This window comes from Apteryx mantelli, chromosome 2 (genome assembly GCF_036417845.1).
Source record: "Apteryx mantelli isolate bAptMan1 chromosome 2, bAptMan1.hap1, whole genome shotgun sequence".
NCBI classification, from domain to species: Eukaryota; Metazoa; Chordata; class Aves; order Apterygiformes; family Apterygidae; genus Apteryx; species Apteryx mantelli.
The window spans coordinates 51,168,663-51,195,966 of record NC_089979.1 but is presented as its reverse complement, the minus strand read 5'-3'; the positions used below and the strand labels follow the sequence as shown (position 1 = coordinate 51,195,966).

The 27,304-nt window shown below is 43.5% G+C and overlaps 2 protein-coding genes across 8 annotated transcripts in view; one reads left to right on the top strand and one right to left on the bottom strand.

Annotated features, from left to right (window-relative positions):
* Nucleotides 1–375: 375 nt before the first annotated feature.
* Nucleotides 376–11,322, top strand: CABYR (calcium binding tyrosine phosphorylation regulated). 4 transcript variants are annotated; one of them, XM_013940557.2, is made up of 5 exons: nt 376–475; nt 5,769–5,950; nt 7,988–8,890; nt 10,028–10,666; nt 11,034–11,322. In XM_013940557.2, the coding sequence occupies exons 2-4, from the start codon at nt 5,803–5,805 to the stop codon at nt 10,660–10,662; spliced, it is 1,686 nt and encodes a 561-aa protein (XP_013796011.2). In that variant the 5' UTR covers nt 376–475; nt 5,769–5,802; the 3' UTR covers nt 10,663–10,666; nt 11,034–11,322. The 4 variants fall into 4 exon arrangements, with proteins under 4 accessions (XP_013796011.2, XP_013796021.2, XP_013796002.2 ...); XM_013940567.2 differs by lacking the exon at nt 10,028–10,666; XM_013940548.2 differs by having other exon boundaries at nt 10,028–11,322.
* Nucleotides 11,323–12,230: 908 nt separating this feature from the next.
* The window catches only part of OSBPL1A (oxysterol binding protein like 1A), an 82,355-nt gene continuing 67,281 nt past the window's right edge, over nt 12,231–27,304 (bottom strand). For all 4 annotated transcript variants that reach the window (XM_067290624.1, XM_067290626.1, XM_067290623.1 and 1 more), the window contains 10 exons: nt 25,992–26,126; nt 25,516–25,613; nt 24,580–24,762; nt 23,913–24,020; nt 23,732–23,821; nt 23,367–23,493; nt 19,985–20,101; nt 19,062–19,185; nt 17,038–17,128; nt 12,231–13,414 (listed from right to left, as the gene is read on the bottom strand). In XM_067290624.1, coding sequence (XP_067146725.1) covers nt 13,312–13,414; nt 17,038–17,128; nt 19,062–19,185; nt 19,985–20,101; nt 23,367–23,493; nt 23,732–23,821; nt 23,913–24,020; nt 24,580–24,762; nt 25,516–25,613; nt 25,992–26,126 — 1,176 coding nt within the window. In that variant the 3' untranslated portion in view covers nt 12,231–13,311. The remainder of the gene's footprint in view (nt 13,415–17,037; nt 17,129–19,061; nt 19,186–19,984; nt 20,102–23,366; nt 23,494–23,731; nt 23,822–23,912; nt 24,021–24,579; nt 24,763–25,515; nt 25,614–25,991; nt 26,127–27,304) is intronic.

Here is a 27,304-nt window from a genome sequence, read left to right as displayed (position 1 = left end):
TTAACAAGAAAATAATTTTCTAGGATTCTTTCTGAGAAGAAACATGTCTTGGTGAGTTTACCATTTACATACTCTCCAGTGAACTAACTTTCCAGTCCTGTGATATTCTGTTTAACTTTAAATAAACTGTTAGGAATATAATGTTACTTATCTTATTAAAGGAAGAGGTTGTAGATGGCCTAGATGTTTTAATAGTCATGACAGTTGCGTCTTAGATCTTCAGTGCTACAGGAATTCTTCTCAGGTTTTTGTACAAATACAGACCAGCGAGAATGCAACAGCATGAAGGTAATTAGTAGTTTTCCAGCTTTCATGAAGAATATTCTGTTGTGTGGATGTGTTTTGTGCAACAGATCTTACCCACAGGGATCTCCTGTGATTGCCTGCCCCAAGCCTTCAGGATCAAGCCTTCAGGATCAGGATGCGAACAGACGCAGCAGTTGGCGCAGCAATTCGCGCAGAAGGGCACACGAAGGTACCTTCGTTTCTGTTCCCTGTAGTGTACTCTTCCTCAGGTATGGTTGTGACACGCCGCAGAGCATGTTCCCCAGTGGCTGTTGGAGTTGCTGTGTCAGAGGCTGCGACCCAGACAGACCCTCTGACAGTAGATGCAGCTCTACAGGTCTCAGGCTGCAGGGAGTGCTTGGGGCCTCTCCGGGAGGCCTGGGCTGGCAGCCAGCTCTCCTGCAGGAGGTGTGCTGCTGTTGACGAGCTGTGTCGTCAGGTAAGGGAGTTACGGGAGGAGGTCAGTAGGCTGCGCAGCATCCGGGAAGCGGAGCAAGAGATAGGGTATTTTCGGAGACTGTGCAGCTTCGGGAGTCCCAGCCCCCCGCAGCAGTGGAGTTGCCGGAGGGCTCTGTGCCGTGTGAAACGGTACATCATAACACCGTAGAAGAAGGCTAGAAACTGGTCACTGCTCGTGGGAGGAGAAAGGCTCCTACTCCTCCCGAAGACTTGCAGCTGAAGAACAGATTTAGCACCCTCCAGGATGAGGAGGAGATGGGCATGGCTGCAAGGGAAGTACCTGGGACAACAGACCCTGCGCCCTGCCGGAACGCCCGGAAGAAGCGGCGGGTGATTGTTGTGGGGGACTCCCTGCTGCAGGGGACGGAGGCATCTATCTGCCGACCTGACCTCATGTCTAGGGAGGTTTGTGGCCTGCCAGGGGCTCGCATGAGAGACATCATAGAAAGACTGCCAAGGCTTGTCCACTTGTCAGACTATTACCCACTGCTGCTCTTCCAGGTGGGCGCTAATGACACCAAGGGCAAACTGGAGACCATCAAGCAGGATTTCAGAGCTCTGGGGATGGTGGTCAAGGGCCTGGGAGCCCAGGTCATCTTCTCCTCAATCCTGCCAGTGAGGGGGATGGATGAGAGGAGGAGGAGACGGACTTTCCAAGTTAATGACTGGCTGCACCGCTGGTGTTGGCAACAGGGTTTTGGCTTCTGCGACCATGGGACCCTGTTTGAAGATCGACAGCTGCTGGAGAGAGATGGGATCCACCTCACTAAGTGGGGCACGCGTGTCTTTGCCAACAGGCTGGCCAGCCTGGTAAGGAGGGCTTTAAACTAGGAAAGACAGGGGAAGGGGAGAGTTATAGTGCCAGGGTAGTTGGCAAAAGACGGCTCAAGTCGGGATGCCTCCAGCAGGTGAAGGCAGCCAGGGAAGTGCGCATGGGATGTGGCTATGGAGGATCCTCTTGCATCCCTCCTGGGAAACCTGCATGCTCGATCACCTCTCTGAAATGCCTGTACACCAATGCACGCAGCATGGGGAACAAACAGGAAGAACTAGAGATCTGTGTGCGGTCGCAGGGCCATGATCTCATTGCCATTACAGAGACATGGTGGGATAGCTCGCATGACTGGAGTGCTGTCATGGATGGCTACGTGCTTTTTAGGAAAGACAGGCCAGGAAAGCGAGGTGGTGGAGTTGCTCTTTATGTGGGAGAGCAACTGGAATGTATTGAGCTGTGCCTAGGGGTGGATGAAGAGGGAGTTGAGAGCTTATGGGTAAGGATTAAAGGGCAGGCTAGCATGGGTGACACTGTTGTGGGTGTTTACTACAGGCCACCTGATCAGGAAGAGGAAGTCGATGAGGCCTTCTACAGACAGCTGGAAGTAGCCTCACAATCCCAGGCCCTGGTTCTCATGGGGGACTTCAACCACCCCGATATCTGCTGGAAAGACAACACAGCTAGGCACAAACAGTCCCGGAAGGTCCTGCAGAGCATTGGTGACAACTTCTTGACACAGGTGGTGGAGGAGCCAACAAGGAGAGGTGTGCTGCTGGACCTCGTACTAACAAACAAAGAAGGACTGGTGGAAGATGTGAAGGTCGGGGGCAGCCTTGGCTGCAGTGACCATGAGATGGTAGAGTTCAGGATCCTGCGAGGAGGAGGCAGGGCACTAAGTAGGATCGCAACCCTGGACTTCAGGAGAGCAAACTTTGGCCTCTTCAGGGACCTGCTTGGAGGAATCCCATGGGTTATGGCCCTAGAAGGAAAGGGTGTTCAAGAGAGCTGGTTAATATTCAAACATCACTTCCTCCAGGCTCAAGAGCGGTGCATCCCTATGAGTAGGAAGTCAAGCAAAGGAGGCAGGAGACCTGCATGGATGAGCAAGGAGCTCCTGGCAAAACTCAACCAGAAGAAGGAAGTATACAGAAAGTGGAAAGGGGGACAGGCCACTTGGGAGGAATATAGGATCGTTGTCAGAGTATGCAGGGATGCGATGAGGAAGGCTAAGGCCCATTTGGAATTAAATCTGGCAAGGGATGTCAAGGACAACAAGAAGGGCTTCTGGAAAAACATCAGGAGCAAGAGGAAGACTAGGGAAAATGTGGGCCCATTGCTGAATGGGGTGGGTGCCCTGGTGACGAAGGATGCAGAGAAGGCAGAGTTACTGAATGCCTTCTTTGCTTCAGTCTTTACTGCTCAGGCCAGCCCTCAGGAATCCCAGACCCTGGAGGCAAGAGAGAAAGTCTGGAGAAAGGAAGACTTTCCCTTGGTTGAGGAGGATCGGGTTAGAGATCATTTAAGCAAACTTGACACCCACAAATCCATGGGCCCTGATGGGATGCACCCACGAGTGCTGAGGGAGCTGGTGGATGTCATTGCTAAGCCACTCTCCATCATCTTTGAAAGGTCATGGAGAACAGGAGAGGTGCCCGAGGACCGGAAGAAAGCCAATGTCACCCTAGTCTTCAAAAAAGGGCAAGAAGGAGGACCCAGGGAACTACAGGCCAGTCAGCCTCACCTCCATCCCTGGAAAGGTGATGGAGCAGCTCATCCTGGAGGCCATCTCCAAGCATGGGGAGGAAAAGAAGGTGATCAGGAGTAGTCAGCATGGCTTCACCAAGGGGAAATCCTGCTTAACCAATCTGATAGCCTTCTCTGATGGAATGACTGGCTGGGTAGATGAGGGGAGAGCAGTGGATGTTGTCTACCTTGACTTCAGCAAGGCTTTTGACACTGTCTCCCATAACATCCTCATAGAGAAGCTCAGGAAGTGTGGGTTAGATGAGTGGACAGGGAGGTGGACTGAGAACTGGCTGAATGGCAGCGCTCAGAGGGTTGTGATCGGCGGTGCAGAGTCTAGTTGGAGGCCTGTAGCTAGCGGTGTCCCCCAGGGGTCAGTCCTGGGTCCAGTCTTGTTCAACTTCTTCATCAGTGACCTGGATGAAGGGACAGAGTGCACCCTCAGCAAGTTTGCTGATGATACCAAACTGGGAGGAGTGGCTGATACACCAGAGGGCTGTGCTGCCATTCAGAGAGACCTGGCCAGGCTGGAGAGGTGGGCGGAGAGGAACCTCATGAAGTTCAACAAAGGCAAGTGCAGGGTCCTGCACCTGGGGAGGAATAACCCCCTGCACCAGGACAGGTTGGGGGTTGACCTGCTGGAAAGCAGCTCTGCAGAGAAGGACCTGGGAGTGCTGGTGGACACCAGGTTAACCATGAGGCAGCAATGTGCCCTTGTGGCCAAGAAGGCCAATGGTATCCTGGGGTGCATCAGGAAGAGTGTTGCCAGCAGGTCGAGGGAGGTGATTCTCCCCCTCTCCTCAGCCCTGGTGAGGCCACATCTGGAGTGCTGTGTCCAGTTCTGGGCTCCCCAGTACAAGAGGGATGTGGCACTACTGGAGCAAGTCCAGCGAAGGGCTACAAAGATGATTAGGGGACTGGAGCATCTCTCTTATGAGGAAAGACTGAGAGAGCTGGGCCTGTTTAGCTTGGAGAAGAGAAGGCTGAGAGGAGATCTTATCAACATGAACAAGTATCTGAAGGGAGGGTGTCAAGAGGATGGAGCCAGACTCTTTTCAGTGGTGCCCAGCGACAGGATGCGAGGCAACGGGCACAAACTGAAACACAGACAGTTCCATCTGAACATGAGGAAAAACTTTTTCACTGTGAGGGTGACAGAGCACTGGAACAGGTTGCCCAGAGAGGTTGTGGAGTCTCCTTCTCTGGAGATATTCAAAACCCGCCTGGATGCAATCCTGTGCAATGTGCTCTAGGTGACCCTGCTTGAGCAGGGGGGTTGGACTAGATGATCTCCAGAGGTCCCTTCCCACCTCAACCATTCTGTGATTCTGTGATCTTCAGAAACCCAGGTAGTATTAAACTAAAGAGAAACCCAGCAGCCTTGGAAATATGGCATTTTACAGTTACCTTTTTCTGCCTGTGTTACTGGAATGTGAAATGATTTTGTATGTGTCCACTGGTAATGCATACTTGACGGAGAAAGCCATCCATGAGGCTGTCAAGTTTTATCTGTATGTTTCAAATTCTGCCCTTGCAATCGTAAGGTCTTGCAATAGGAACAGTCACGTTAAGGAATATAATTCCTCTTGCACTTAGCTGCAGTGACTGATGTGGTTACAGTCCCCAGCTCTTTGCTCTGAACTTTTGCCAAAGATGACCATGGAGCAGCCACCTCTCAGGTGCTTTATTTTGCAGTCTGGTGTGTCAGTATAAATCCCTTGGACACTGTATGTGACCTGGCTGAAAAGGCCAGGCTGTGAAGGGGTGGGGACATGTGCCCAACCACCGCTGGCAGGGGTGGGCCAGATGTGGCAGTGGGTTAGTGAGTCAGATCATGTGAAATCATCATAAGCCACAAAACTGGGTAAGGGGAACTATATCGAAAACTTGTCTGGTGCCAGGAAAAATGCCTGTTCAGCCATCTGCGAATAAGGCAAACTGGTGACTCTGTCTGCACTGGTGAGGTGTTTCCTCAGCAAGGTCCTGCCCCTGCTATAGTGCCAGGAGCGCAAAGCCAGCACCTCCTGGGCCCGGGGCAGCCCTGGCCCGGCGTCTGCTCCCATTGGCTGCCGCGCCGCGCCCCACCCTCTCCTTTGTGATGCCTGGGCACTGTGGCGTCACAAGGCGGCCGCGCCCTCCCCCAGCTATAAAAGCCCCGCGGGGGGGCGGGGCTCCGCACCGGGAGGCCGAGAGCCAGCAAGTACTGGGGGGCGCTGTTTAGTTTTATTTTAAGTTCTTGCAGAGTTTTGAGTTAAAATCACGGTTTCCCAGTTGGTTGGCTGTTCTTACCATGCCTTGTGCTGCCTAAAATTGCAGAAGGGGAATAAAAGATTTGGCTGCTAGAAATGCTTAATGCTCCTTTAAGTTAAAGGAGTATTTGGAAAGGCCTGGGGAGGGTTTGCTGTTGGCATGTTGCAGGAGGAGCAGCTGCAGTCACGTTCTTGTAGTTAAACGCTTCACGCTGGGACAGGGTGGATGCTCAGCTTAGGTTTTTTTATTTTTACAGTTGAGAAACCATAATCTGACTTCAGTGGACGAAGATGCATTCTTCAAGGGCCAGGTTTGTGGTTCCCTACGGCCTCAAGACCCTGCTGGAGGGTGTGAGCAGAGCTGTCTTCCAGACCAACCCAAACAACATCACTGGCTTTGCAGCGCTCTACTTCCAAGAGCTTGTTGCCTTCAGAGAAGGTTTGTGCCTCCCATTGCTTTATTTGAAGAGCTGAGCTATGCCCGAGTGCTGTCCAGCTCCGGGTTAACTTGTGTTTCTGTTTTCAGGGAATCCCAATCGGGATTTAACAGAGCTGGTCAGAGAATTTAATTTTATTAGTGGTAAGACAGTTGTTTGTTTTTCTTAAGATATTTTGAGATAAAGTTTCAACTTGAATGGATGCAAATAGTGTGAATTTACCATGGGCTGAACCCCAGCTCTATCTCGTCCTGTGGAAGAAGCACACAGGCTGTGTGCTATAAGAAGAGGCAGGTATCTTCAGAAAGCACTTCCATTTAATGTGGGAAGAACCAGTCTCCTGGGACGCTGTACTTTCCCCTTGAATATAGAGGAGAGTGTATATACTTTTGGACATTTTAGTTTTAATGTCTTAAAGTGGGATTCATCCCACCCTGAGCAGATAGTGACTTTACATTTATACAATACCTATTTGCAAAGAGTAGATGTCTTGGTTTATAAAAGCACAGACCTAATTCTGTGTGATGTTGATCCCTTTGGGATGTGCTGGATGCTTTCAGTGGCTCCCTGAGTTTGGCTTTAAAGGCTTGAATTTATGGCAGCATACAGTACATGCACAAGCAGGTTGTGTGGGAGCAGTGCTGGGTGTAGTGTCTGTCCTCACACAACCCATTTCTGTCTGCCCCACTGGGTTGGATCTCTGTCATCTGGTCATCATGACTGTCAGCAGCTTCAAACCTACCCCTTATTCAGAAAGGCCACTTGAACTGGCTTCCCAGCAACCCTGGAACTAGCCAGCATTTGAGAGAGACTTGGTCTATAGACCAAGAGTTACATACTGAGGTAATTACTGTAATGAAGAGAAGCCCCAGCTACAGCCAGATATTGCTATAATCTTGTAGGGTTCCCAAATGAGGATCTCCTCTAAAAGAGCCAATGATCATTGCTTTCAATACTTGAAGTAGCTGCTTTCTTCTTGTAAAAACATCTGGTGGATATTGCAGCAGGACTTAAAAATATCACCAGAGGCTGAATGTTAGTGCATTGGCCATTGCTGCATTAATGATGTCACATGGCTGAAATTATTCTCTCTCCAAATGCCTGTCAGTGATCTGGCTTATGTGGTGGTGCACTCACCCCTGCACCAAGCTCCAGTACAAACCAGTCTGTCTCACTCTTTTCCCATATAGGTTGGCCACTTAGTCTTTCTCTTTCCCTGGTCCCCTTCCCCTATGGTGTGGTCACATAAGCCTTGAGGCACAGCAGGGATGACCAGAGAGGAATTTCTTAGCAAGCTTGAGCAAGGTTTCCAATGGAGTGTCCCTCCATGTTGCTAGCATGGTTTTGGGGCTGCCTGTGAGCCAGTAGATCACTAGCTACAACTGCTGTAGCTGCAAGGGAACTCCCTCCCTCCCCCCCCCCCCGGCTGATTTTGATGCTGGATTGTGAGTGGGTCAGTGTTGGCTTGGGATGTCAATCAGAAGGATCCTTTGACTTCTTGCTGTTATCTTTCTCTGAAATTCCCTGCTCTCATCCAGTCATGACTTCACAAAACAACTCAGTGCTAAGCTGTGATCATTTATCAAAGATTTACCTGCTCTTCCATTTTATGCTACATCTACCACTGTGCTGCTTTGTTACCTATTGGCCAACACTTGATAATCTTGGGAGAAACCAGACCTCTTCCTTGGTTTTTCCAAGGCTGAGGATTTTATTAGTCATATGATGGAACACTGTTTTGATTATTTATTTGATCATTTTGACTACTCTCTCTTCTCCTTTCCTTGATAATTAATCATTCCATTATCAGGAATACAGTTCAGGCTTCCTAGTTTTTGAAGTGCTACCACTGCTTTCTGAATTTTTTTTAATCTATCACTAGGCAAGCAAATTGTAAATTCTTCCATGTCTGCAACCTGGGAAGGCCTTGTGAAAGTGCCATAAAGTGTCTAATGGAGTAGATGCCAAATTGCTCTTGAAATTTTATTTAAATGGAAACATCTGCTGAAACATTGCCATTGTCTGCTTTTATCTTGCAGAAGACTGGAATGAGAGACTGCCACAGAAATTGGACACACAAGACACTTCAGTTCCTGGGGAGCCCAAACAAAAGGAAAAGTGTACTGACACAGAGGAGGACCAACTCCTTGAAAGCCCTGATACTGAATATACCTCCAAAATGACTCAGTACCCATCGACTCACAATGACATTGTAGAAGACAAATCCCCCACCGGACCTGATGAAGCTTCGTCCCCCAAGGGACCGGAACTTGCATATGTCCGTGCTGACTCTGCCCAACTTGCTACCCAGATGCTAGGTAACACTGATTCTGTTCATTTTGTGAAGGATGTGGCAACAAGTGCGCAGACTCTTCCTGAAGTCTCTCTGAGCTCAGAGAACATATTTGCACCAGTAGAAGGTGCTGCTGAAGATGATCCTGCTATCCCAGCAGCTGAGGGGTCTGCAGAGGCTATTAGGGCACAACTGGGAGTGCAAAGGCAGTCCTCCGAGGCGGGAGAACTAGGTCCTTCAGACAGTCAGGCTGAAGTCTTAACAAATGATGTAAATCAAGTTTCCTCAGTCCCCTTGCAGGAAGAACCATCACCACCATCTCCTTCACCACCACCAGCACCTCCTCCTAAAACTCCATTGCAGGCCGTGCCTCCCCACAACAAAATTGAGGTTACCTTAACCACTGAGGTTGTATCAGTGCGTCGTGCTGATGAGCTGGTTATGGATGCAGAGGTTCCACGTTGCATAGAGCGGTTTCCACAGAAAATCATTCTCTCTCTAGACCAAATAGCTTATCTGTTGAAGATTGAGCAGCTATTAAATGCAGGCCAGTTCTCATGTGCTAAAATCTTAGGTCCATCTGCTGATGACGTAGTGTGGGACCCTGAGAAAATGGAATCCACAGCACAAATGGCATCTGCTGAACAAGGTAATGCCATGTCAGGTAAGAAAGTCTGGGTCTTTCTGACAGCTTCCTGATAGAGCCCTACAGTCTCGTCAGTGGTCATTAAATGGAAAAGCACCTATGTCAGTGCAGCAAAGGGTGGAGATGACTTGTAAGAAACACCTGTACCCACACCATCTGCCTGGCCCCAATGCGCATGTGTTAGATCTCTCTGCAACCTGTTCCAAGGGATGTGGCTGGCTCTGAGCAGGACTTATGCACTCCTGTGGGTTGTGCAGATAAGAGTGATGGGAAGGTGCCCCTTGAGTCCAAAGGGTCTTGATCAAAACAAGCCACATGTTCTGAAGCAGGTATCAGAGATCTAAGATGTAATACATGTGCCCTGTGGCTAAGGACAGGTGACTGATGGGAGCCCTAGTTTTGCATCTCCTCCCCTTGAAAGAGTTCATATTCCAGCACTAACATGGGGGTTTTGCATTTAACAAAAAATGGTGGTGGTTGCCTGCCTGTGCTGTCTTGTTGGGTTTGGTGAGTTTCTGCAGCTGGGCTGGGTGGCTAAGCATTGGTCATCAGCTAGTGGCAGATTTTTTTCTGCAAACTGGAAGAGATCTGTGCTCATCTCTCATGGTAAGATCTGCACTGAACAAGCACCTACCCAGAATTTCTTCTCTTTGGTGGCATGTGTCCAGCTTATCCCTTGCCCAGCTGGAAAAACCCTCCAGGGTGGAGATCCCCCATGAGTCTCCTTAGTACTACAGAATCTTTCTGAGCCCATAGAAGTGTGAGTCCCAGCCAAGCATTTTGTAGAAGAGAGCTGCATTAGGCAAATTTGTGAAGTGACAACATTGGCTCTTAAACCCAAAAACCAAAAAACCAAACCTTATTATTTGGAGGAGTTTGACAAAACCTCAGTTTCAGAAATGCCAGTCAAATGGGGCAGTTCTCAAAGGCTTGACCAGAAATGCCTTTGAGAATTAAGGAGTTTCACTTTTCTAGGCTGCAGGTGTTCTTCAGCCATGTGCCAAGCTGTTTGCTACCCCAGCTCTCTTCTCTAACATGCTTGCTCTAACAAGTGTAGGTATGTTTTAGATATAAGGATTTGCAATATGACTGCAATGCACTGCTCCTGACACCAGCACTCTTACATTTTTATCTTTGTAGCCATGGCAGCAAGCGAAGCAGGACAGCCACCACCATATTCTAATGTGTGGACCCTCTATTGTCTAACTGACTTGAGCCAAGGTCAAAAATCACCACCATCCCTTCCTCCTGCTGGAACTGGCATTCCTTATCCCCAGGCAACTCTCTATCTATCTGGGGGGCAGGATCAACAACAGGTCCTCCAACCAATACCACTACAAGGTCAACCACCACAACTATTCTCTCCAACTTACGTGATGCCAGAAGAAAGCAAGAGGGGAAGTGTCCCACCTTTCATTTTAGTGGGCTCTACTGTTCAGAACACACGGGACTGGAAACCTATTCCTGGCCAGGCTGTCCTTGCACAGCAAGACACTGGTGCTAGGAGATTCACTACAATCCCGGTACCAGTTGCCAGGCCAGTCGATCAGCAAGCAGCTATGCCAAACCCCAATCCTAATGCTGCACAGGAGACTGCTAGGCCGCCAACCCCAGTTTTTCTCTCAGTTGCCATCCCTCTGGATGATGTAATGTCTGTAAAGAAAGGCTCACCAGCTGGTGATAATCAAACAGCCATGCATGCCTTTGCAGGAAGTTATAGTATTGCAGGACAGATTACAGTTACATGTGGTCCAATCCAGAGAGCAGGTTCATGAAAAGGTAAGTTTGAGTCTTGCATACAAAGATACTAGTGTCTGGCTTCTGCATTGATTGTATGCAGTTCTATGCTACCTGAATCTTAGCTTGACCCTCTTTCTGTAAAATGAGGTTTAAGGCCAGTGGCTAAAGTATTTGTCATACTTAAAGAACCTGTGCCTTCCTCTGCTTGTTACACCCTGCAATTAGTAGTACCATCTTGCTCTAGCTTCAGTCTAAGTAACCAAGTTGCAATCTCTCTTTTGCTAATAGATGAAACCTCTTTGCACAACAGTTTAAAAGTAACACATACTCTCAATTAAGAGTTCATGTTCCAAAATGTAATTATTAATGTATACCATCTACTGAATGCATGCTGTTTCTTAAACAGGTTGAGAAGAGAGGCTGTTTGGACTTCATCAGGAGTGGAATTTACATCTTAATAAATCAAATAACCTAAAGCAAGTGCTCAAAATTAAATGCCAGCGATCAGAACAGAATCCCATGCCTTTTGTGTTTTCCTAGCATACTGAAAGTTAACTTTCAGTTTCCTGGGAGTGCAATATGACTAGATACCTGCTGCAGTTGTTTCACTGAAGAGTGGCCTAGCCTCTTCACTGTGCTACTATAGTGTATGCATAACCCAAGAAATGATTAAGAGATTGCATAGCCGTTCACAGCCAAATTAGTCCAATGTAATCAGATGTAGTCTGTACTGCTAGGTTATACTCTAGAAAGGAGCCCAAGTTTCAGGAACAAGGGGACAGTCACATTTTTAACTGGAGGAAGGAAATATTGTCACATGTAATTAGGCTTGTCAAGGAGGACAGTTGAGGCTCTGTTTCAAGGAAGGGGTTAAGATAATTATCTATCTTCATTTTGCTTTAGAGGTTTCAGAACTATACTATGATCACTTAAGTATGCCAGGCCCTTGAACTATGAATGTTCTCATGAAGCAGAAGTCCCTCAAAATGAAAATAAGAAAACCTTATGTTGTGCAGAAGTTTCCCTCTTGAATCTAGGGGAGATTAAATGCTTTCTTTTCCCTAGCATTGAATGTTCAGTGCTGTGCGACCTGCTGAAGCACTGACCCAACACAGCTAGACTGTTTTCACTGATCAGAATCACACCTGAAGTTACACAGGAATAAGTAAGTGGACAAACATTAGAGACCAAATATTAAACAAGACTTCAAGAAGTGGCAGCCAATGGCTTGAGGGCAGCAAAGAGGAGGTGAATACCAGTGCAGGTATTCAATTTCTACCTTCCACACTCTTAAGAGCTGGGCCCTCACATCAAACAGACTGGTGAAGAAAATGCTTCCCTTATCTATGCAAATAGGGCTCAGGTAATTCCAGCAGAGGACAGAATAAAAATAGAAAGCTCATTGCCTTATTAATAGTTTCACCAACCTACCTTCAAGGCTCCAGCTGCAGTGTCACTGAACACTCAAGAAAAGCACCATTCCCCCATTGCCCTCCCCATAATGAGGTTCCCTGAGACATACTAGAGCCATATAACTTCACTGCAGCTGCTTTTGGATCTTTCCGAAAGGGTCAGCACCATCAACCAACCAGTTTACACTTGACGCGAGAAGTTTTGAAGCCTTTATTTAGTAGCAATTAAATTATTCAATTAACACTAACCTCCAGACAGCAGTTAAAATCCTCTTGAAGCTCTGTACACAGTTCAATATAAACTTACACTCCAAGATTGAAAGCACCCCAATGAAAAGGGGTAAAGCAGCTGTGCACAGGAGGCCTCACTGAGGTGCCTTGCTACCTTTGAAATGCACAAGACTTCCTCCCAAGGAGTTTGTACAGTGCATACACAGGTCCTATCCCCCCTCCCCCCTCCACCACTATGTTCCACTGGTCCTGGACTGATTCGGTTCTTGTCTTTTTGCAGTGGTGCTGGGCACCAGAACTACTAGTGCATTAAACAGATTCTTTAAAAACCTGTTACTAGTGTGCAGTTCAAATAAAACGTGTAGATATTTAAATGGCTCTTAATTCCTTAAAACCATAAGGTTGGTAACAAAACAGGAGAGCAAAATTCAGAACACACTGCACAAAACATTGAATAAATACCTCAGTAATGTTACCAGCTTAAACAACTGTATGAATGGTCCAGAGATGATGGGAACACTTCTGGAATCTCTCTGACCAGAGCTCAGGATTCCAGGTAGTTACTTTAGTAAAAGTCACTTTATGAAAAATTACATCTTTACAAAAGTGACGCACCTTTTTGCTTTAAGCACGGAATATTCCAATTACTGTGTGCGCTTTCAAACATTCCCGTATCACAATAAATAAAACCAGTTTTACTTGTGCCAGTGTTATCTATGAAAGAAAGTATTCACAGAACAGCTGAAGGTGTTCTATTCCTCATACACCACAACCTCATATAGGTGTATTCAGGAAACAGGGCAGCACTAAACCATGGCAACTTACTTACTAATTTTGTCCATGCAGGACCCACCATCAGCCAGAAATATTATTCCCCTCTCTAAGGGACTGCAGTTCATGTACCACCAGATTTACTGTGGAGATGCTTAATATTCTGTTTGATAACTTGTCATTTGTTTCAGGAGATAAGTAAAACAAGGGAAAACATCATTAAAACAGATTAAGACTTATGTTTATCAGCCACAGGCTCCTTATTGCATTTTAATAAATATCAGGCAAGTTAAAGTAGTTTCTGTCCCAGTAGTTGCCAGAATAAAGCCAGTCCTGTGTACCAGTGTAGGGATTGGGGCCTTGATGGAACCATCTGTAAGGGGGAGAAAAAAAAAAAATACAGCGTATTAGTGAACTGACTACCACACATTTTATAGAAGTTCAGAACTGCTTTGCTCTGTCTTCACTGGTTACTGTTCAAACTAATTATCATGAGTGCAGGAACTCTCTTGGTTTTAAATTCGTAAGTGAATTTATAGCCATCTTCAGTGGTTAGATTTTCCCCTTCCTCCATACCCCTTAAATGTCTCCTAGGGAAAGTTACTGACACCAGTATATTGTCACTTGAAGCACTCAAGACCGTCACATAGAAAGGATGGCTACAGTTTTACTTCAAAGCAGTTGTGAACAATCATTATGGCATGCATAAGCAATAATGTTTTTTGGAAGACACGCGAACACCACAAGCACTGCAGTCCTGAAAACAGAAGAACATTATTTCCCCAGGATCTAGATTTCCCCATGTGTCGTAAAGCCTTGCTTTGCAAAACACTAGCCCAGAACAAGGGTGTCAGTTAGCTTCAGCGTAGGTGCAATGTCACCCACAGGCCACAGGAAAGGTTCTTCCTCATTACAACCTAACTACATTGTATTACATTGTCACACTGTGGGGCTATTTTAATGCCCAGAAGGCTGCTTCCATCTGCATTAAGTTACTTGCAAACTTCTGCTGAGCTGGTTGGTGGCAGAAATACTGAAGTTTACCACCATCTTTCCTTCCTTCCTTCCCTCTTCTCCCTAATCTGGAAGTGCTGTGTGTACACACTGAATATGCATGCAGTATATAGCACTTACTAGTCAGCGCTTTCTGTTTGGGCCCAGTTACTTATGCCTTACAACAACAGCATTCTGCACAGCACTAACCCTCTGTAGCATTTTAACTTTCTGCTATATTTTGCCAGGCCATGCTCATAGGACAAGTCAGCTTGCTGTATGTTGCTTCTGTGGTTAATATGCTCCACAGCTTCCTTTCAGCTCTTCACTGGCCGCAGGAGCCAGTTCTTGCTTTGTATGCCTCGCTGCAGTCATCCTTATGCAAGACTGCCCATTCAGCTCAACCCTTCCCCTTCAGGATAAGGTTTCAGAACAGAAACTACAGCATATTAGGACCAAATATGAGTTGGTATCTTTAAAAAGCAAAACCATAAAGACCACCAATATTATAACATTGTATGTTATGAAGTGGGGTTGCTAATTAGCATGTCTTGTTTGGTCAAAAGATTTGAGATGCGTATCACAAGTAATGCCTTGTACTATCATCCTCACTATGATAAACTGAACGGTCAAATACCTCAACAGTTCAGCTGGCCAGATTAAATGAGTTGAAACCAACAGAAGAAAAGAAGTCATTCACCCCTTGCGTTGTAGGTGGTACACTGCTACCACAACACTGCCACACAGGATGCAAATCTACAGTATGTCACATATTCGTAAGCAACTGCTCGGTGTGTGTTTTCTAGTACACCTCCTAGTCCGCAGGTAATAGTAGTTTACTCCAGAGCAAGAGCCAAGCCATCCTGCTGAGAGGTAAGGGTATGAGCACAGATGATACCTCATCTCTCAGATAAAGCAACTTTACCCCTCATAACTCACTGGTATGTCTTCAGCACACTTAAAGGTCAGGGGAATGTTCTCCTCCTCCAGTGAAGCTACTACTTCTATAAGAAAGGGAAAGCTGATTGATAGAAGAATTAAGTGAGAGACACGGGGAGACCCAAAGCAATCAAATAAGCACCCAGGTAAGCAAGGAGGAGAAAGATGACTGGTGTTCATCACAAATGACAGACTGCTGCTGTGTTTCAGAACTGAACTAGGCTCTTTCTTACTCAAGAGTTAAAACTACTCATCAGTCTCTACTGTAACTCATCAAATGCACAACGTGAACCACTTAAGAAACACCAAGATCCCACTTATAAAGTGCCTAAAAATTTAGACTTCAAAATAAAAAAAATTACTAGGCACTTTTGAGAACTGCATCTTGTGAGGGAGGAACTCTACTAGAGAGAAAGGCGCATGCTTTTCTGTGGCAAGGAAATCAGTTTACAGTTTACAGAGATTATATCACACAGCAGATGAAGAACTCAGTTGAAGAGTTTCCCTTCAAAGTATGGATTTTTTTCAAGCACAATTCTTTATGTTTAAATGGAAAGTAACCGTTCCTACATTCTCTACTTCATCCTTCAGGAGCAGTCACACTTCGCATTCCTATTAAGGAGATCAGATACTAGGAAGTTTCTGCCACAGCTTTAGAAAAAGACACTGGAAAACAAGGAGTTCTTAAAGGATACTGGTATGCGGTAGGCAGGTCTAGAGTTCATGAACAGACTATTTATGTAATAACTAACTGCACTACTAATAACTGAAGAACCTTATGAATGGTGTTTGCACTAATTATAGCCCCTGTAGCCACTGCTCTGAATTGCCCTCTGGAAGTTCCCCCAGTTCCCTCTAATACAGCACACAGGTGCTTTGAGCTATACTTTAAGTACTTCAGACACATGGAAGAACATAGTATGACTATCCCTTGCTTTGAAAATACTCAGTGAGAGCTAGGAACAAAGCATAAAAGCCCCTGAATTCAGAAAAGGAAAAGGGAGGGACAAGACCGTTCCTAACATGTTCCTTAACATGTTTACTCCAAATTATCAAAAGTGTTATTTTGTGCCAGCCTCAGGGCAAACAAACCCAAACACTTCAGGAGAGCAAGCAAAGGAAAAGACACAAAGTCAGGCACATCCAAACCTGGGACTCTGGGCTGATGGGTGACTTCATTTGAAAAAAAGAAAAAAGTGATTTATAGTTACAAATAGACATTATAAAGACATTTAATCCACAGTGTTTGGGTGTATTAATAAGTTAATAGGGAAGAGAAAGTTTCTGTGAACAGGCTACCAATTTATTGCTATGCATTTAAACAACTGTGTCTGGTCAAACTAGATGCATTTTGTAATGTTTTACAGGGATTCTATTTAGCTTGTTGTGTCTAAGTGCCCCCAACTTTCTTCTCTCATCTTTTAAACAAAATGAATAAAAGTCCTGGCAAAACTTTTGTAAGCTAATTTTTCCCTTAGCTTTTCTTATTTTTGTAGTTAGTTTCTCCTCTCAGAGAAAGGAGAAAATTGCTTGGCTATCTGGGCAATAAAGCCATTTCGCCAACTCTGAAAATAACTGTGTGCAGTGGGAATACAGTATTACCAGCACACACACACACTGATCTGGGAAGTCATGGGCAACAAGCTATCAATTTCCTTGGAGGAATCATTTCCTCCTCCCCTTTGGCCAGGCATACAAATTTAGGTCAATTATAAATTAATCACCAGCAACAAGAGTCCTTTGCAAGCAGTTATCAGTGGCAACATCTTTTTCTTGATGGAACTGAGAGGTGCTCAGCAGAGACAACACAACTCGTGTTCGAACATGGGAGTGCAAACAGCGAGAGGGAAGGAACCGACAGGCTGAGCCTGACGCTTCTCTCTGGAAGCGCTACAGCCTGCGCTGACCAAGCCTGCAAATACAACAGCAGCACCACCCAACCTGCTGATGTTTTCAGCTTTTCACGCTGACACGATAGTGCATATCGCTTGGGTGAACTGACAGTTAACCTGAATGTTCAAAATCTTTATATAACTACATACACCTACAGGCAGACACACTAACCTCGTCTTCCAGTCTTCCTCTGACTTGGAACGATTTTTGCGAGCAGTCCTCTGTTTTTCTTCTAGCCTCTTCTTTTCTTCACTAGCTAGATCTTAAAGGGACAAAAAAACAAAAACAAAAAAACAAAAAATAAGGCCTTAAGTGTAAAATAGGACAGGGACATCTACTTCATCTGACCCAGCAAATAAACAAGGGAAGCAGTAAAAGTTGTCCATTTAAAGAGCCTCCTACATAACACAAAAGCACTTCTATTTTAGTCTAAAAGCCAGTCCAGCTGCAGCACAACGACAGCCAAGGAAATTCTGTTCTATCTTCTAAATGTGTTTAGCCATGGCCTGAGGACCCTGAAAACGTTTTCTTCACAGCACATGTGAGCTAGGGGACGTGGCACATCTGGGATTTATTTCAACACGGAAACTGGTTAAGACATGATGCTGGATTCAATTCAGGAGTCAGGCCACCAACTTCTTGTAAAGTCTTGGGGTAAGATCTTACTAGTGCCAAGTTTCTGATCTATAGGGATTTGGAATATTCATTTCCAAATCGTAAAGAACTGTCTCTTTGCAACATCTCTGCATTTTTTTTGTTAAGCCACTAAGATAGCATGGGTCATTGTCTGTAACATGCAGAACAGTCACTTCCATTTGGCAGAAAGAATCCCGAATCATGAACAGCTTGGGAAGAAGTAGTTGGGAGAATAATTTTTGGCAGAGTATCAGCTGTTCCCAGTTATCCTACCAGCTACTGACATACCACATACGTACCAGTGTATCTGCTAGACAGTCTTTATGCTGCTATTACAGTTAAGGAGTATAGTCTGTTGCTAAAGGCATAGCTACTTCACTCTAAGTTTAGGCATGCAAGTCACTGAGAATGCTATGAACCAAGTATGGCCATCCCACTTGCCACAAAACAATCCTATTTACAGAAGACACTGTTTGGGGGAATTCACTGATCTGCTTTATTTTATTTTATTTTATTTTATTTTATTTTATTTTATTTTTTTAAGCCTCAAGGAAGTGGTTATCAGCTTCTGAAAAAAAACAACCCAAAACTTCACAAGCACAACTACATGATATTATGCCTGTGTCTTCATGTTTTATATCTAGATCTCAGACTATTTATCAGAAGTAGTCAGAATCACTGAAAAAGGTAAAACAGAATCAGAGGTTTCATGACTTACGGAGATCACTCGGCAGACCAGAGAAACTAACAGCCTCCATGCTTTTAGTCTACAAACCAAGCCACCCTGCTTTATAAGCAAAATGCCAAAAAGAAACAGAGGAGCAAAAAAAAATGGCCGGGGCAGGACACAACTGTCCGTAAAACTTTACTCCTCTCAAGTCAGCTGCTACGTATCAAAGCATTCAACACCAAGTACGTATCAGAAGACTCTAAAAGGCACTTTTACTCTATGGAATCTACTGTAACAATGCTGACAGGGTTTCTAAATAGCATACAATTTCTACTTGTGTAAAGTCTCACAACGCTTTTCTAATTCACTATTCTAGGACAACAGAAATATTCAGCTCCCAGTGAAGAATAATTTTGCATCAAGCATCTTCTGTCACTGCAGTTCGACTTGGTTTTGACTGTAATACTCAGAACTGGCACATCAAAATACTTTTGTTTTGGCTGGTGGAAACAGAAAAATGATAAGTTCATAAATAGTTTTGATGCTCAGAGGCTTGTCTCCTTACACAAGGTTCCAATTACAGGGCTTGACTATGGAGCACAGCAAAGGGGCTAAAAGCAAATAAAAAGCACATCATCTTGAAGTTTTTAAGATTCTTGCTTATATGGATAACATAAGTAGGTGGGTAACAGAACTCTCACTAGAAGCATACCATAACCTGGGAAGACTGAGTTTAAGTTACTGTCTTGTAACATGAAGGAACACATCTTTATGGGTTGCTATTGACTCTAACATTCATCCAACAATTTGAGAGTGGAATTTTTTTTATTTCCATTTTTCCAATCCCCCAGCTTGGAAAAATAAACCACCTTTGCAATAACTAAGTTACCTATTTCACCATTTTCCATGGCTCTGATATCTGGTCGTAGCCGGCAGTCAGTTTTGGGAATGACACTCTCCATTTCTTTGTCCAACTCATTCAAAGCCATAGCAAAGCTAGTAAAATTGTACATCTGAAAGAGACAAAGGTAAAGGGTGACTTTATAAGAAAGTCTTTAGCTGCTAGTTTTAATACACAACAAAGCAGCATTCTAAAAACAAATATCCAGGTTATGATTATTATTTTTAATCACTCAAGATAGAAATACTAAAGATGCAAGCAGAACTGCAGCGTCGGGCACAGTGTAGGTGATCCTTGGTGTTTCTGTTTAATCAGGACAGCATCCAATTACTCAGTGCACTATTTCTATCTTCTTTTTCCAGTCCTACTAGCATTCTCCCTACCATCTCTACTGAGGCATTTCCCCCTTGATGAACCTGCTGAAGACACTTTTTCTTGTTCTGGTTCTAGGTCTTTCTAGCTGCACATGCACCCATACATTCTGCTCACTGGCTCTCCAGCTCCATGGCCCTTCACAGACCAACTCGTGCTATGCATATTTTGCAAGCTCTGTAAGAGCACACATCTCCTAGGAAGTGTCTGTCCTCTAATACAGCCCTTCAGAAGAGATTTGTCACACAGTAAGTGCTTCAGCTGGGGGAGAAGGGAGAGGAGAAGAGGCAGGGAAATCCCCTGTACCACTAGCTACATGAAGCATTCAATTTCGCAGAGAAATTCAGCTAGTTAGAAAGAGTCATGCCTTTCCTCCAACCCCACCTCACCTGGTTACAATAGTAGTGGGAAAGTTTGTTACAATAAACAGGTAAATTCAGACTTGTCAATGAAAAGGAAGACAAATGGATTTGCTTTATGTTGAACAGGCAAACTGACAGAATAGCTTGCATTTTCAAGAAGCAGAAGCAACAGCTGACCTGAGCTGAATTTGGAGGTCTTGGAGTTATCCTCCATAGCAAAATACTTCCAGGAATAACATAAACACTCTCAGAATCTGGCAATGGCATCTCATCTGGTTCCTCAGTATTGCCCACCTATAAGCAACACACAGAAAATGGAAGGAGTTATTTGGAGTCATAAGCCATTTGAATACACTCACTCCAATGCTGAGACTTCGGTAAAATTACTTCCATGACCAAAGTAAATAATTTCAATAACACAGGAACTTTTCTAGGTGCTCATCAAGAAAGATTAAAATAGAATACATAGTCCCCAACTCCCTCCCAAGGGAAGTCTACCAGTTTCTTGTATTAGTGTCTTCGTAGATAAAATCTGGATGTTCAAGAGCTAAGAAATGGCAATTTTGCTATCACTAAGGATCTCCTCAAACATATGCATTCCCATGCCTCATATTTAACTCCATTACTGCTTGATTTAAACTGAAGAGTAGAAGCTTGTGCAAGATGGAAAGGACTATGCTACTGCTCTTTGCTCAGAAGAATCTTCATTTCCACTGACCACTACATTACTGACATGGCAAACTGCAAACGTGTTAAATGGATACTCTAGAGTTGCCACTTCTTCTGGGAAAGGTATCCTATAAGGGCTGACATACATTGCCTGAGGCAACCACAATACTGTTGAATGGCTTTTCCAGAAAGGGAGCAACTCCTTCAGCCAGAATGGCTTTTCCAGAAAGGGAGCAACTCCTTCAGCCAGGGTTACTAGGGCAGTAGAGAATAAGTGGTGGCTGCAGTATAGATGTGACTGAAACTAGTTCTAAACCATTATGCTTTTAACAAACTCCTTCGGAACAGCTGAGGTCCAGAACTGCTAATATTAGTTCAGCCACAAGAGAATATGTTACAACACTGAACTAAGGCCAGCTAGGCAATGAGCAAGACCTCTCCCAAGAAAGTCTGGTATTATTATCATAGCTAAAAAAGCAGTACATTTCAGAGATCATTGCAGAGTAGCGCTGAATTTAAAGGCAACTAATGAACCCAACTGCTTTAAATACTTTGGCTACATGCCAGCAACTTTAATCCTGCTGCTAATAAGCTTTGCTCTCTGATGGTTGCATCAGATAATACAGACTGATGTTTTTGTACAAAGTAGCCCAGTACCCAGAACTGAACTTAATTGTATTCTGAGATGATTCATGGGTTACGGCTCCTAGAAAATTAGAAAGAATTAAGAATTCTGTCCCGCTGTGGAGCACTTGGGTACATTTTTTTTTTTTTTAACAGTGAACCAGTTGCAAAGGAACCAGAACAACAGACCAGGTTCAGGCCCCCAGCTAAACAAGGCTTTTAGATGACTACATTTGAGCTGTCCTGATAACTCGGCATTCTAACCTTTAATGGACACTGATCACTCTAAGAAATCAGGATTTGAGGCAAAACGCAGATCAGAAAGATATCCTTTTATCAAAACAAGGACACTTCAATATCAGAGTGTCAAACTCAAGACCAAGTTTTATAAAAAGACTACAATACACACTGTAGTTTTTTGCCTTGTCTGATACAATCTGAGATGTCACAAGAACTGCAAAGAGCTAAAACTAGGATTTCAATGTGCTCTTGCCACATGCTGCACAATTTATGCTCACCACTACTCAAAGTCTTTCCAGTTCTAAGGAGAATAGTAACACATTTTGCTAAAGCAAGACCTCTCGTGTCTGTAGCTCTGCATGTGTGAGGGCAACTGCTGATGGCTGTCTTACATTATGCTCCTCTGCATATTTGCACTGGAAATTTGGCACAAAATGCTTTATCTTAAATCAAAAAATGGCTCTAGTTCCCTCAGAGCTGAAACACCCTGGCATAGCCCCAGGCCTACTGTAACTCTGTTATGATGTTGGTAAAATATCTACCTTTGCATATATGAAGGTTTGTCTAGCATCCTGCAAGATTGCATTTCCAAAAATTTAATCCCTACAAAAGTCAATGGGATTTTGGGGAAGAGACAAAAGGATCTGCAAAAGGATTCACACCCAAGAAGGTCCCCTAAAGGGAGACAGAAGCGAGCCTACATTAGCAGCAACAAAGCAAGAAGGAAGAGTGGAAAACAACTAAAGAATAATCTGAAAACTCTAATTAGGAGAAACTTGAAAGGCCATGTACTTTCATGCCTGAATGACTGCTTCATTACCATGAAGGGACAAAGCACATCCAGACATTACACTTGAGACTTGGTCACTTAGAAGTTCAAAAACCATAAGCAATATCAGCTCCTCAGACACAAGGGGGCAGTGGGGATATATATTCAACAGAGAAAGACTAGCTGATTTATAGTGCACATTACAAAGCTTTAAGCCTTCTACAAAGAAATAGTTCTGTTAAATGAGTAGGAAAAGTGTGCTTTACTAGAATCAGGGCAATGTGCAACTTGAGCTTTATGAAATAGGGTGCTTTATTCTGAATTGAAAAGCAAGGGTAGTCTTGAGCTTTGTCAGAGAAAGCCAAGTGATAGCTCAAGTATAACAAAGACACAGGGTATGTTTTTTCTTTGCTCCTTCTCCCTAGAGCTCACAGGGGCAGACTTCAAAGAGAAGCAGAAATCTCCAGTGCTTTAGCACTCTCATGATAGCAAGCACTGGAGCAATCTCAGATACAGCAACAATCTGAATCTGCACAGGAACAACTGAACAACTGCTTTTAGAGTTTTGTTTTTTTTTACGTTAAAAGCTATCAATACTTAAACAAAAAAAATCTGGCTTCAGTCACCAAAGGAGGACAATAACTCTTTTAAGATACTAGGAAAGGTTGTTCTTCATCAGGCTGTTATGTTGTTACCACCACTATTCGTCTTAAACAGAAAGCATACCGCTGTCAGAAATTTGGAAGGATTAAGAATGTTATTTTTTTCCATTAGGAAAAAAAATACAGTTGTGAAATTGCAGCATTTCAGAAGTTGTAGCTATGTAATAAAGAGAAAAACAAAATTTCTTCTAAAACCTGGAGAATAGGATCTTTCATCAAGATATGAAACAATATAGGAGTCCAAATCCTTCTACTGGAATATAAATATTATCAAACGTAATCAGAACCATGGTCCAATTAACACATGTTATTTTCTCCATGTGACTTGGGATGAAGAGGCAACAACTCTGCAGGAGACAGGTGAGGAGCCACCAGCCAGTGGTTAGATTGTGCCAAGTTTTGGGAAGTTTGAATACAAATCCTTGAAAGAGCCAGCATTTTATCCCTTAATACCGGTACTCATTCAATCCATTTTTGAATCCTACTAGGCAATAGAGAATAAGTGAAAAGTAAGCTTTAATGCACTTAAGTGCTGTTAAAATATTTAGTTGTACTATCATGCTTTTGAGATACCATCTCTTTACATGATTAATACCTGTTTACTGCTTTTCTTCTCTTCTGCATTTTTCTTGTCATTTTTTTTGTAAGCCTCGAAAGTAGCTGGGTCAACACTGTATAAGCACTCAGTCCACTTCCCATACAGCGCACAGAGTTTCTTTTTGCTGTCAAAAAAGACTAAGTTTACAAAAGAGCTTAAGCAGATTTATTTCAGCATTTCAAACATATTATTTGAAAGAATAGCTTTTGAGAACAACTTGCAAACTTACATTATTGGTGTTATACAAGTTATAACCTTCCTGGTTTAGGTTCATGCTTTTGATGCACTGTTAACAGCATTCAATTCTGCAGTTCCCATTAGAAACAGCACAGTAACTTGTTTCTATTAGGAATGAATCTTACCTTTTGTCCTGAATGTAGCCTTCAACTTTGTGCAACTCCTTCCCGAAGAGGCCACAGGGCTTGAAGCTTAAAACACATTTCTCACCAGTTCTAAAGGCAGAAGAAGAAGGCACTAATTATTTCCAAATGCTTTTTCTTTTTAAATTCCCAGCAAGTGAACACATTCACATTCTTAACTTACTTGTGGTTAGTTATTTCCACGTTTCCATACTGCTCAATCCAAAGTTTGCCCACAATAATGTTATGCACACAGCAAGTAGGATTTGTCCATGTGTAGGCTTCATTGTGTCTAGAAGAAGAGAGAGAAAGAATAAAATACTCTATCTTTGTACTGAATGGCACTGCTGCAACAAGCTGTCTTCTATAAAGGGCATCAAGTCTTGAAAGGGACATGGCAATAAGCCAGGAAAACTCAAGGAGTTTATTAACCGTGCCTGGTGAGCAAGGGATACTGCTACTGATTTTATCAGTTCCTTAAAACAGCAGCCTCAGTGCTGCCAGTCTCTGCTGGCACTGAATCACACGAGGAAAGTCAACAGGACTCAAGCGTGCTAGTCATGGTAAGATTGGATGTCCAGGTATCTGCAGGACATACAGCCACATGCACCAACTGCTACAATGCCAGTTTGTACAGATTAGTAAACACAAAATTTATTAGTATGCAGTGTATTAGGCTGAATGATGGCAGTTCCCATTTTCTCATCTCCTCCTCCCTGCAAAGCCATCTGCCATCAAACATTAGGATGTGGCTGTTAGACATGTCCCTTCTTAAGCCATGAGAATGTAATGCGCACTAATCATTACGGATGTGGCCACTGTGCCCACGCAATTATCACTTATCAACTTACTCAAGAAGCTCCAAAGTCATCGTGCCTTTTGGTTCTGCTTCCACACTCTTTCCCCAGAATTTGAGTTTAGGATAAATTGATCCATGAAACACAAAATCATTATTTAAACCTTCGGCATAGAAAGCACTGATTGGAGGATGATGGCTAACTTGTTCTGAGAGAAGTCTAAATCCAAGATCATCTCTGCAAAATAAAATTCAAAAAAAAAAATCAGTGTTCTGAGGATACAAAATAAAAAAGACTGGAAGCATATATCTAATCATCAAGTGAAGATGAAGTTGTGGTTCTTTTCCCCTAGTGTGAAATACATAGTTGATGCATGCATAGTCACTGGTCTCAGTGCAAGAGTTAGTTAAAATGCCATGTAACACAAAAGAGACAGATCAACTAATATATATAACATCCTCATTCTAAGAAACTGAGGACATGTGAAACAGTAAAAAGAGCAACCAAATCTTATTAGCCAATATGTTTACTTTTGATAGTGAGCTCAAACTTTTGCATAATCACAGGCCAAAACCTCACTTGTTTGAGAGAAGAACTTCCTCTAAAGACACCTGCAGACTAATACACTAAAACCAACTATTCATACTCTGGACACTCATATAATGAGTATTACAACTCTACCACCTCTTTTATATGTAACACACATCCTTTCATTCAGGTTTTAGGAAAAAAGTCATTTTTGTAAATAAAGTTTGCTTTTAAATGGATTTTAAAGCCTGCTCTGGGTTGAAAAGCTAAGTGGCTTCTCTTCACTGAGGCGAGCATGGCTGAAACACCAGCAACACATTTCCTAGCAGCTGCAGGAGGTGCTTGCAAACACAGGAATTTTTCAAGCCAAAGAGCAGTTTGCATGCCATCTAACAAGCCTAACAAAACATTAGTTATGTAGAATATCACCCTCCACTCTTCAGTGCACCTTGTATTCATTACCTGATTAATTCATATGTCTCTCCAAGCAGTGGGTTGAATGGCTTCCCTGTACGTTCCCACTGTGAGGCTACAGCAGACACAGCAAACGCAGCGACACACTATTTAAACGAACACGAGTACACAGTTAACTCTACTGATTTTAGTCTTTGTCAGATATCAACAACAGCCATGGTATTACAGAATGTTTATTCTCTGGTGGCTTAGCAAGTGTAGGTTTCTTCTTGGTCCCTTTTTTTTTTTTTTTTTTTTTAAGTCAAGGGAGGGGCATAAATAGGTTTCATCAAAAGGCTAAAAAAAGCAAGCCTTAGAAAAAGCACAACGTTTTCCTAGATAGGCAAAACCAGTTAACAAATTAACAACAAAATCTGACATGCAGCAAATTACAGGAGTTCCTCCTATAATGAGAGTTTATCTATGAAGAAGAAAATCTAAGAACATTCAAAAAGGGCTACTATAAATTACCACATGCAAAATACCTGCATTCGCTCAGTCGTACTAGAAAGTGAGCTGGCTTTGTGGATAAGGTATGTATGCTCCATATATTCTGTAAGTCGCTGTAGAAAGCTCAGTGGTTCATTGAATATAACCGGCATTGTGATCTTGGACAGCTCCTGACACACAAATGAAATTTGTGTTAAAAACCAAATGATTAGATACACTGACCTACAGTAACCCAAATGTAATTGGCTTATTACAAAAATAATTTATGTTCTTAGTGCTAATGCAATGTGCTTGACCTGGCCCTGCTAATGCTGCATGGAAAAAACCCTTTACATCCCTTATGAGCTTGATAAGCCTATCTATCTCAACATTAAGGCCACTTCTTTTAAAACAAAAAGAAAACCAAACATCAAACAAATTTCCTACTTACAAATGCATTAAGAAGGTGAAGTGAAACAACGGAATGAAATATTAAGGGCCCTTTTAAAAATTAAGTTATTTATTAGTCTTAAAATAGATATAGGCCACCTAATTACTTAAACATCTTTGGAGACAAGCAGGCAGGGGAAGAAGGAAGAGAAGGGATGGAGGAAGGTGGCAGCACAGGAATAAAAAGTAAGAATTTTATATTCTGAAGGGAAAAAAAAATCTTTTAACAAGAATGCAAATTTAAGAGAAGTACTGCAGTTGTTTTGTTGCTGTTTATTTTCTTTCCTGTTTCTAAAAAGCATACCTTCTGAATGCTTAACATTGCAGTGTTTTAAACTGCCAGCATTAGCAAATTAAAAGCGTAGTATAGCACACTGCCAATGTGCTGAGTAGCCAGGACTGTTCTCATCCATAACAGCAGCACCTGACACTAACAGCTTTGACAGATATTTAAGTACAATCCTTCCCCTGCTCCCTCCCCAAACTGCTACCTCTGCGCAACCATTTCTGCAGACCAGAACAATTACTAAACCCACATTCCCCTCTGTATGCTAGTGGTACGGGATGATGGAGGTTTACTGGCAGTAAATACTTTCAGCCTATTGCAGGATCTAATGGAGAGAGGAATTCTTCTCAGTTCACCCTTAGGTGGAAGCAGATTAAGTGCCAACCAACTAACTCTCTGATCTGCCCACCGTCTGGCTGGTAACACCGCTGAAATACTCTGGGGAAGGGGGAAGGGCAAAGAAAGCTGAAAGTTTCTGTTCTCGGAGTCAAAATACAAGTTTTTGATATGACAAAGTGATTCAAGGGCTGAATGCAAGAGAAAATGCCGTTACTCAACCAATATTGTTCTGACCAAGTCTTACCTTCCTGAGTTATAAAAGCAAGCAAAAGCCTAAGGAGGAGATTAACACTC